Raw genomic sequence first — 9,849 nt, forward strand, 5'->3', positions numbered from 1 at the left:
CACACACACACACACCCTTCATCCCTAGAGAAATCATCCCCAGCTCCCAACTCGCTCTCTTGCTCTCCCTCTCGCTCTCTCTGCCTATATCTGTCTCTTTCCTTTCCTGCTGCTACCTCTCTCTGTCTTTCAAAATTTCTAATTTTGAGCACAATGAAAGAATAATTTTGCTTTGCTTTATTAAAAATTTCTTCTTGTTTTCATAGTTTCGGTCATCTTCCCAAACAGAAATAAAAACACTGTAGTTACAAATATAATTGATGAGTAGTCACTAAAATGAAAGAGTAAGATGATCAGAATGAATGCTTTCAGGGGCATTTCGTTCTTTTTATTGTAGACTAAATAGTAGCTAGATAACAGAAAATTGGATAAACAAACAACAAAAACAAACCAAATATCCTTTGCTGAACAAAAACTAGTGATGTAGTGGTCCATGGTTAGCCTCCTGGGGTTTCTGTTGTGCCCCAGTGAATCCGACAGTTACTGTATTAAATAAACTTCCAGGTCTGTTTAATGCCTATTGTTATTAAAAACCTAAATATTAAAATTATGAACTGAGGTTGCACACAGGCTGCTCGGGTTGAATTGCATTTTCCTTCATTCTTAAGGTACATGCAGCATTTCCAGGATTGTATGTGTTCTAAATTTGGCTTTACCCGCAGGTAAGATGGTTAAAGTGCACGGCTCCTAAATGGGAATTTGTTCTCATAGATGGTTTGTATTTTGTTTCAGACACTGTTGATTGTTCGCTCCTGTACTTCTGTGACTGTTTTGCATCAACATGACCCATAGAGTATTAGTGTGGCTGTCAAACCACTGATATTAACTGAGACATAACCCATTGTGTATAACTTACAAGTGGATTTATATGGAAACCTAAATGTAGTATTTTGCTTAACATATTGTTTTGAAATATTAGATAAATTACTTACTATTGCAGCAATAAATGACCAATTACACTCACTACTTATTGTTTAATGATTACATTTGATCATAATGTGGACAATCTGTGATGAAAAAAGAGCAGGCAGCAGTATTTGAACAAGCTTAGTACAGTTTAATGAATTCATGTGTTTTTTTTTTCTTTACCTTTGTGTTGTTGCTAATCTCGTGTGGTGCTACAGACTAACGAACGGGTTGGGCTAGCAGGACACTAGAGTGGGTGGCTTTCTCCAGAGGCTGGTGGACACTCTGTGGCGGGCCCACAAAGCAGCGAGGTGTTGACAAGGTGACACAGGGTGCCAATTTGACCAAGAACTCCCAACCTCCGAGCCACCCCAGGTATCCCAGCACCTCTATTCACTCTCTGCAGGCCTCGCTTTCCCTGACCAGTCTGTGTTAGCTCCGGGGGCACGGCCCTTGTTACCGGTGCCCAGCTGGGGGTTTGTGCATGCTGGGAGGTGAGCGAACAGCAAAAGGCGAAAAGGCGAGTTCGTGACACAGTGATCTCAGCTGAAGTAAATTTAATTCCCTGAGTGGATTTTTTTTTCCTTGGTGAGAAATTGACTAGCTGATGTGTTATTCCTGATATATGCTTTGCTTTGAATGTGGCCAGCAGTGTCTACCGCACGTTTCTTATAATTGTATGTATTAATTGTGTATGTATCTATCAATATCCATTTATCGATGTCTGGGTTACAAGTCTTTATTTAATAATGGTTGTTGTTAAACAACAGAATGAATAGTTAATGGTTACTGATGGTTACTATGGTTCTGAAAATATGTCCCAAAAAATCTGAAATTTTGTAAATCATAAATAAAAACAAACAACTGCATGTAAAAAAAAATAAATAATTTTAATGCGACTCCAGCAACCTACCTAAAATAGTTGGGACAGGAGTTTGTGTACCCCTGTGTCACCGCTTCTTTTAACAATACTGGATTATGTAAGGGTTTGGGAACTGATGAGGGTTTGTATTGTTCATTCTTACTTGATATAGATTTTCAGCTCAACATGTGTTCTGCTTCATAATGCATCAAATGTTTTCAGTGTGTTACAGGTCTGGACTATTTAAGCACCCGGACCATCTAATGTCACATTCCTTTTATCTCAGGAATCAGATGTTGATCGTTATCCAGTGCAACACGATATCACGCCAAAGGGTGTCATAGACACGCTTGCTTTGCCTCTCCAATGTGTGAAATTGACAAGCATGCAGAATTTGCAGTACCAGCAGGGGGCGATGATATATTTATGTTTAAGTTGCTAGTGACCGTGGAAGGTAAATTTCAGGGTGCTTCTATGCCAAATGATTAAGCTAGGTGGCTAATATGTACTTACATATAAATGTGTTGGTAATGCCTCTTTAGACGCTTTTCTGTGATTATTTTAATGTTGGCTTGAATTTGTCTCTACCCGCAGACAAGATGGTTTGCAAAGTCGGGGTTCCTGCGACTCTCCGAGTGGTATATCTGACTTATGGGAGCATCCCAGTTGAAAATTGTGATTGAGCACTCAGGATTTAGGACCTCTCACTTCAAATTGATTATTGCACTATTGTGGCTTTATGCTGCTGAAATGTATGTAGAATGTAGTTTTGATATAGTAGACAAGAACATAGCTGAACACAGCACATGTTATTCCAAATCTTATATACGTACTGTGTATAACAGAGCATTATTGGTGCCTTCACAAATGTTCCTATTACCAGTGACATGTACGCTCATGCAGCCCCATAATATCATTAATGTTGGCTTTGAGTTGTGTGCTAATAATGTACTGGATGGATGAGTATAGTAAAAGTAAGATTGTCTGTTTACACAATGGTCTAGTTTCTTATCTATACCTATGGGCATCTGTTCAAGTGGAAGGAACAGCTTCATCCAAAGGGTCGCTGGGGTCTCCCTTAAAGATAGGGTGAGGATCCCAGCCAGTCACAAAATACTACTCTTACACATCAAAGGGAACCAATTGAGATGGTTCAGGTATCTGATTAGGATGCCTCCTAGGCACATCTAGTCAAGGTGTTTTGGGTATGTTGTACCAGAAAGACCCTGGAACTGACCCAAGAGACCTCCTGGCTTGGGAATCCCTCAGTGTTCCCCCTTGGAAGAGCTAGAGAAAGTGACTTGGGAGAGGGAGGTCAGGTTTACAAGTCATGAATATGCAACAGTTATTTACAGTTTATGTGTTCTGCTGCTATCGTAGACTTTAAAGTCAGGTTTGGTACGGATGCTACAACTTTGTGAGTGCTAACTCTGAATTCAACGGGAAAAAAATTCTAAATTGGAACTTTTTTAATGCAACTTAATGCTTCAATTGGATGCACTATTATGGATCAATGCTGCTGAAATATGCATATGTGACACTGTATACACTATAACACTAAAGGTGTTCAAGAGTCATATACTCAAGTCATTAAGGTTCAGCGTTATCTTCAGTTTCTTCAGTTCAAGTGTGTGGTGTGTGTGTGTGTGTGTGTGTGTAGACAGTTATGTTGTTGTTAGTACTACTTGGGTAGTGTGTTGTATTAAGATCTCATAAGCTTATTTGTCCAGAGGCAACGCAGCTGTCACTATCAAATAAGTTGGGTGCATCATGGCTGGGGATGTTGAATCCTGGCTTGCTACAATTGGATGAACTCGTCACTTAGAAACAAACTCCATTTAAAAAAGGAAACCTGAACAAGGCAGTGAAAATATCCTGTATTGTATTTGTATTGTACAGCAACTTCATCACCATTAGTGACCGTGTTTCTCTTGCTCTTCATATGCAACAACGTAATTCAGTCTATAATGAATTCAGTGAACTGGACTAAGAATCATATCCATAGGCAAATAATATACACTTTTGTGAACAATAGCCACAATAATCCAGTTCTCACTGAAATGTTAGAATGCATCTCATTGCAAAAAGAGGGAAAATATAAATGTGTTTTGCGATGATACTTACCCAAAGACCACTTATACTAGGACAGAAAATAAAACTCAAAAACTAGTTTCTACAGTTTAAGATAAACATCTCCGATTGGTTTGTGATAGAGTGTAATTTTGTGAACCACACAAAATTACTGCTAATGCTTGCTGTGCTAACCCAGTTAGTTAATTCACTGGAGATTCATAATCCAAAAAAGAAGTACATCAGCATCAAAACAAAAAGCATCCTTCTATCCCAACAAGCAAAGGAGTAAAACTCAACTTTATGTCGTCAACCATGAGCTCAAACGATAGACTCAAGTTCATAAACACTAGCTTGTTGTAGTGCCACCTACTGACCTTTTTGTGGAACAGCAGAATTAATCTGCTGTATAAAATATATATAAGTCGATTTTATGCAGGTTATATGTAGAATGTGGTTTGCGATGGTCTTCCTATAATAAGCAAGGACTTGCCTGGAAAAAAGTGTTTTCTTTGGGACAGCATGTATTTATAAATGTATATATTGTATACCACTGAGCCTTAATGGTGCCTTCACAGGTGTTTATATTACCAGTGGCATGTACAGTAATGCACACTAATGCATGTTGCTCATTAGCTTGATGGATAATCTTTTCTTCAATTCTCTTCAATTTCCTCTATCTTTACCCTTTCAGCGTTGGTTTAGAGCCTTTTTTTGCACTACTTGCTATTTTTTGCACCTGCCATCTTTAACTGGGATTTTACATTTACAGTATTTAACATCTCAAGTTTTAATTTCATGATGATTACTATAATAAATTTGCAAAGGTTTTTTTTCCATTACATTTTATTCACCTCTGTACTTTTTTCACCAGGGTCCACGAGATTATATACATTTCAACCTCTATTCAAAGCCAGAAGAGGCAGTCAGGGAACATGGGGATAGAATAGGAGGGGATATCACAACTAGCCAGCAGTCAAACTGACAGTACTGCAGTTGCCTCTTAATAGCAAAGCCACTGAGAGCTCCCAATGAAATGCTGTTCTTACGTTTAAAATATAATCTGCAGCACACACGTCATAATTATCATAAATAAAATGTGTTTGTTGATTTAAAAGTTAATTTCAGCTATTAAATTAGGCCCACAGTTGGAAGGTGATTATAATTTTCATGGAGAATATTAAAATATCCTGGGGCAACATTAGAGTATATATATGTTTTACTTTAAGGCTGTAATTGCTGATCATTTTCGTTATTGATTAATTGATCAATCACGTGGTCTTTAAAATCTCAACAAAATGACTAAATGTTGTAGTAGCTGTAGTAGAAAATTAATAATCCCAGTAGATATTTATATAGGAGGCAGTTTCTGAGTGACTGATTTATTTCTTATGCAGACTTAACATATAATATAACACACTTTATTCACGTGTACGTTATTACTAACAGCATTTCTACAGACTTCTCAGTAGTTACTAATCATGTTGAGTTAAAGAACTATAACCGATGTCAGCAGTTTGTTGCTAAAATATATTTTACTTTAGCCAGATCTGATCATATTCACCAGAAGTAGTTATCAGGTCTTATATTAAGCGTTTTAATGACCTTCAGCTCCTCTGTTATTAATGATTGCCAGGTTAGGGTACAGTATTGAATATTGTCTCGGCAGCAGGACATTGTTATTCTTTCTTGCTCTTTTGAGCTGGAGATCCCCTGATCTCAGCCCCGTTGTGTGGAAGATTTATGACTCTGCTCTTAAATCAATGGGGACTCTCTGCGAGGGGCCGTACCATTTAATGGACCACTTTTTAATTTAAGGGGATTTTCCTTCTTTTAGTTTTCATAAGGGAACACTTTTTGGCTAAAAATAAATGGTTACAACCATGCTGAGAAATATTAGATTTTAACCGATTGACTTTCACTATGGTGAAATAAATAGCTTTGTATGATTGAATCTATTCTGGAATCTGTGGGAAAAAAGAAAGCCTTCCTTGGTTGCATTTGTGGTTAATATAGCGTCTCTGCACCAGTGCCACTAAGATAAATTTCTGCGCATTTATTGCGCTTGGCAATTAACGGGATTCCTATTCTGGTTCTGATTTAGGCAGCTTACCAATTTATTTATCAGTTTCAGGGAGGCAGAAAGCTTGCAGAGAGAAATAGGAGCAATAGTAGATGCAGTGCTAAGGACACTCACTGTTGGCACTATGGAAAAAAGAATCAATAGTGCATTGTTATTTCACTGTAGGCTACAGCACCTGGAACGCATCAGAAGATACCAGCTCACTAGTAAACACAATTCAAGTTATTTAACTGCTGGTGGGTAAATTACACAAATCTACTAAAAGCAGACTCCCAGGAATGATGTAAAAGAGATACCCGTTTCCCTCAAATTGGCCTATAATATATAATATTTGGGCTTTTAATAGGTTTCATAAGCCCAGGGGGTAAAAACCTATATGCTACAGAGTGACAATGATGCATTTTATTTCAAAGGAGGAAAAGAAAGAAAAGACCAAAGGTAACATTTATGAGGGTTTTTTTTTTTGTTTTTGTTTTTTGTTCTTTTTTTAACATTTAGCAGCAGTTTAAAGAGGCAGTTTACAACTGTCATACTCATAATGCCAAATGGTCTGGGTACCTAGAGGTCAGTGATTAATTACTTTGGACTTATGTGGTAGGAAGTGTATTTTCGATATACTTTTTTTTTTAACACTTATTCAATGTCCCGTAGTTTTAAAGTAAAATAATACAGTATATGTCAAAAGTTAAATGAGTTAGGAAAGTTGGTCACATAACTGCATTTTTAGGTAATCAAGAACGTTTTTTTTTAAATCTGTCTATTTTAAATCTTTATGGAAGACATCAGTTTATCCTAAAATGTAAATATAATCCCTAAATTTGCAAATACATAGTTTTACTTCTGTTTGAGCATTTTTGTGACAGTTGTGTCAATCACTGAAAGAAAATCAGAAGTTTTTCATTTACTATATAAGGTTTAAGACCAATTTGGAGCATAGACACAGACCAAGAGTTTGGTCTTGTTTGAGTAAATTAAAACCAAATTTTAAAATGAAATAAATAAATAATTTCTTTTTTATGCAGAAGAAGACACATCAAGAAATCCAGTATTGCAGCTCAGCAACCAGTAAGCGTAAATAGAAGAATATTTACAATCCAGTAAATACTTCATCTTAGTTATTCCTTGAGTACACACTAATCATGACAGGTCTGACTTCATGCACTGTGCCCCTTAACAAGTGGATTGAAGTGCAAACTATCCACAAACCAAAGTCTGCATGAAGATCTAAAAGCTTGTTTCTGTCAGTTGTTTATGCTCTTATGAAATTGGAGAAAAAGAGTATAAAGTTAGAGAAAAATGCCAAAAATGAAAACAAAACTGTAGTTCAACATGCATATTAATGTACAGTTTCAGAAATGAAAGAATACCAGAAGTTTATAATCCGGGACAAAAGTGTGGAGTGTTTTTTTTTTTTCCATATTCAGAAATTGTGTATGTTGTAACTTTATTGCAGTTTATTGTTTGATAACAGCATTTTGGTTATTTTGTAAGTGATTTAAGTGTTAGCCACATGTTTAGTGAGAGCTGTTAATTATAGATTTAATTTTCTGCTAAAAGGGAGCATTTAACAGGTATTTTCATTAGAAAACTGTGTTTCCCAGAATCCTTTGTGGTAGACGAAAGTTACTCTGGGTTTAGCTAGCAAAAGAAAGTTTTCGGGAAGCCATTATATGTTGCTCTGATGTCGAGCAGTTTATTTGTTGTACATTCCCCTTTTTGAAGCCTTATATAAAGACTATCGTTTCTACAATTGATGTCCGATCCATTTTTTTGGCTAAGTGGATTCGCCACAATAGTGTATGTTGTACATATTTTTCATTTATTCCCATTACACATGCATTATGGGTCTTTCAATCTAAAATGAAACTTTTTCTAAACTGGAATATTGTAATCCCCTTTGGTTGGGTTGGTTGCACATTATGCATTAACCACATGTTTAGTTAAGACAGCAGAGAAGCAGCTCTGCATTCAGGGAATTTTCTTATTGTTTTTTGTGCAATTGAGCTTCTATTTATTCTTCTTTAACTGAGTGTGTTGGCACGTGACCAGCAGAGGTGGGTGGGAACTGGAAGGGGAGGTTGTGGTGGTGGTAGTGAAGGGGTGGGGGTGCAGTATGGCCGCTAGCCTCTTTCTTGTTGATCCTCAGGAGACCATCTGCACTGGGGGCATTGATTAGAGTGTGTCTGGTGGGATTACATCTTTGCTGTTGCCATGCCAACTAATCAGCTGATTCCCCCCCCCTCGCTCTGTCTGTCTCTCCATTTCTCTCTCTCTCTCTCCTCTCTTTGCCTGGTTGTCACAGCAACAAAATACGGGAGAAGCGCAAGGGCCCCGGCAAGTGCTGAATTCAGCTAAAGGGGCGAAAAAATGTTTTTCCCCCGCTCTCTCTCTCGCTCTCTCTCTGTCTCCTCCTAATTGGCAACTCTCTCTGACCTGAAGTTCTTTTGTCTCTGGCGTAAACACACCCCTCTCCAGATTACGTTTATTTTCACATTTTAGAAATAGCTGGATGGTTGAGAGGCCCAAGGACAGATGCTGTGAATGAGGGAAGCGAGCTGAGTAAATATTGGAAGCATAATAGCTCGCAACATACTACAAAGTCCTTGAACGAATTCCAAAAATGAGACAAAACACTTCCAGCATTTTATTTTTTTTAATTTTTTTGTTAAATCAAAATCATTCCTGGCCAATAAACATCGATTCCTGTTTTTCGTTCGTGTCCAAATCGGCTGGTTGTTGCCTGCCAACCTGTTCAAGATTATTGAAAGAGATATCAGGCTGAGGAAAAATATAAAGTAACACTAACTATGTGATCTTTTTCCAGGTTTGTACAGAGGGTCGCTTGATACTGGAGTTTGCCTTTGATGATCTGATGAGGATCAAGACGTGGCACTTTACCATTCGGCAGTACCGAGAGCTCATCCCCCGCAGTATCCTGGCCATGCACGTGAGTTTGACATCATTAACACGCGACAAAACCCCCCACATGTGCCCGTTTTAGGTGTCACTTTTTGAATACTAACGAGGGTCCCTGCACTCTGCTGAGACACTTTTTAGAAGCTGTTCATGAGCATATGAAATTTAAACGCCAACAAAGCAGTTTGGAAGGATTTTTGCAAACCAATTTATTTGCAGACATCAAAGGCCACCAAGGATAAAAAAAAGGGCCCTTGTCTGAAAAAGGAGAGAGAGAGAGAGAGAGAGAGAGAGGGGAAAAAAAAAACAAGGTCGAATGAATAATCTGCTTAATTCCACTAAGTGTAACACACATTTAGTAACTGGAGCTGTGGAGTATAGCTGGAGCGAGCAGAAGGTCTTCTGTTGCCAAATGAATTTGAACTGAAATTGTACTTAGCAGCGTAAAAACAAGAGATTTCACAAATAAACAAAGCCAAATGATGTACGCCTGAATACTAGCTTCAGCGTTATACAATGAGGCTTTTATATGTTTTAAGGGCCCAAGATTTGTAAAGCTCTCTTAAGCACCTCCCAGACATGCTCATCTTTACATGAATGTGATTCTACATATTTATCTCCATAGGAAGACACACCTGGTCAATTTCAGGTCAGAGTTATAGTAGAAGTCTTACAAAGTAATATTAACGAAAACGCTCCACACGTTTAATTTGAACACAGCAGGGCAAGGTTGAACATTGAAAGAGGAATTAAAGGTCAGTGTCATAATGTGTTCCATTTTATTCCATCTTATGCTTATAACATTAGATAAGTCTGTGTTTTTTCCAGCATTTTGAAAGCAGGGGAAAAAAGATGAAGAAAATGCATTTCAGACTGACAACTGTGTATTAGAGGCACAAAAGGAAAGAAAAATTGGGCAAAAAGCAGAAAAAAGTCAGAGAATTTTTTTTTTATATACATATAAATATATATTAAAAAAATATATATATATATGTATGTATATGTATATGTA

General features: G+C 37.4%; 1 protein-coding gene across 5 annotated transcripts in view; it reads left to right on the forward strand.

Annotated features, from left to right (window-relative positions):
• Nucleotides 1-9,849, forward strand: part of ldb2a (LIM domain binding 2a) — a 105,429-nt gene that overhangs the window by 72,263 nt on the left and 23,317 nt on the right. For all 5 annotated transcript variants that reach the window (XM_005726506.1, XM_005726508.1, XM_005726507.1 and 2 more), the window contains exon 4: nucleotides 8,746-8,868. In XM_005726506.1, the coding sequence (XP_005726563.1) occupies nucleotides 8,746-8,868 (123 nt within the window). The remainder of the gene's footprint in view (nucleotides 1-8,745; nucleotides 8,869-9,849) is intronic.

Source organism: Pundamilia nyererei, unplaced genomic scaffold, assembly GCF_000239375.1.
Source record: "Pundamilia nyererei isolate P.nyererei 1_Seehausen unplaced genomic scaffold, PunNye1.0 scaffold00020, whole genome shotgun sequence".
NCBI classification, from domain to species: Eukaryota; Metazoa; Chordata; class Actinopteri; order Cichliformes; family Cichlidae; genus Pundamilia; species Pundamilia nyererei.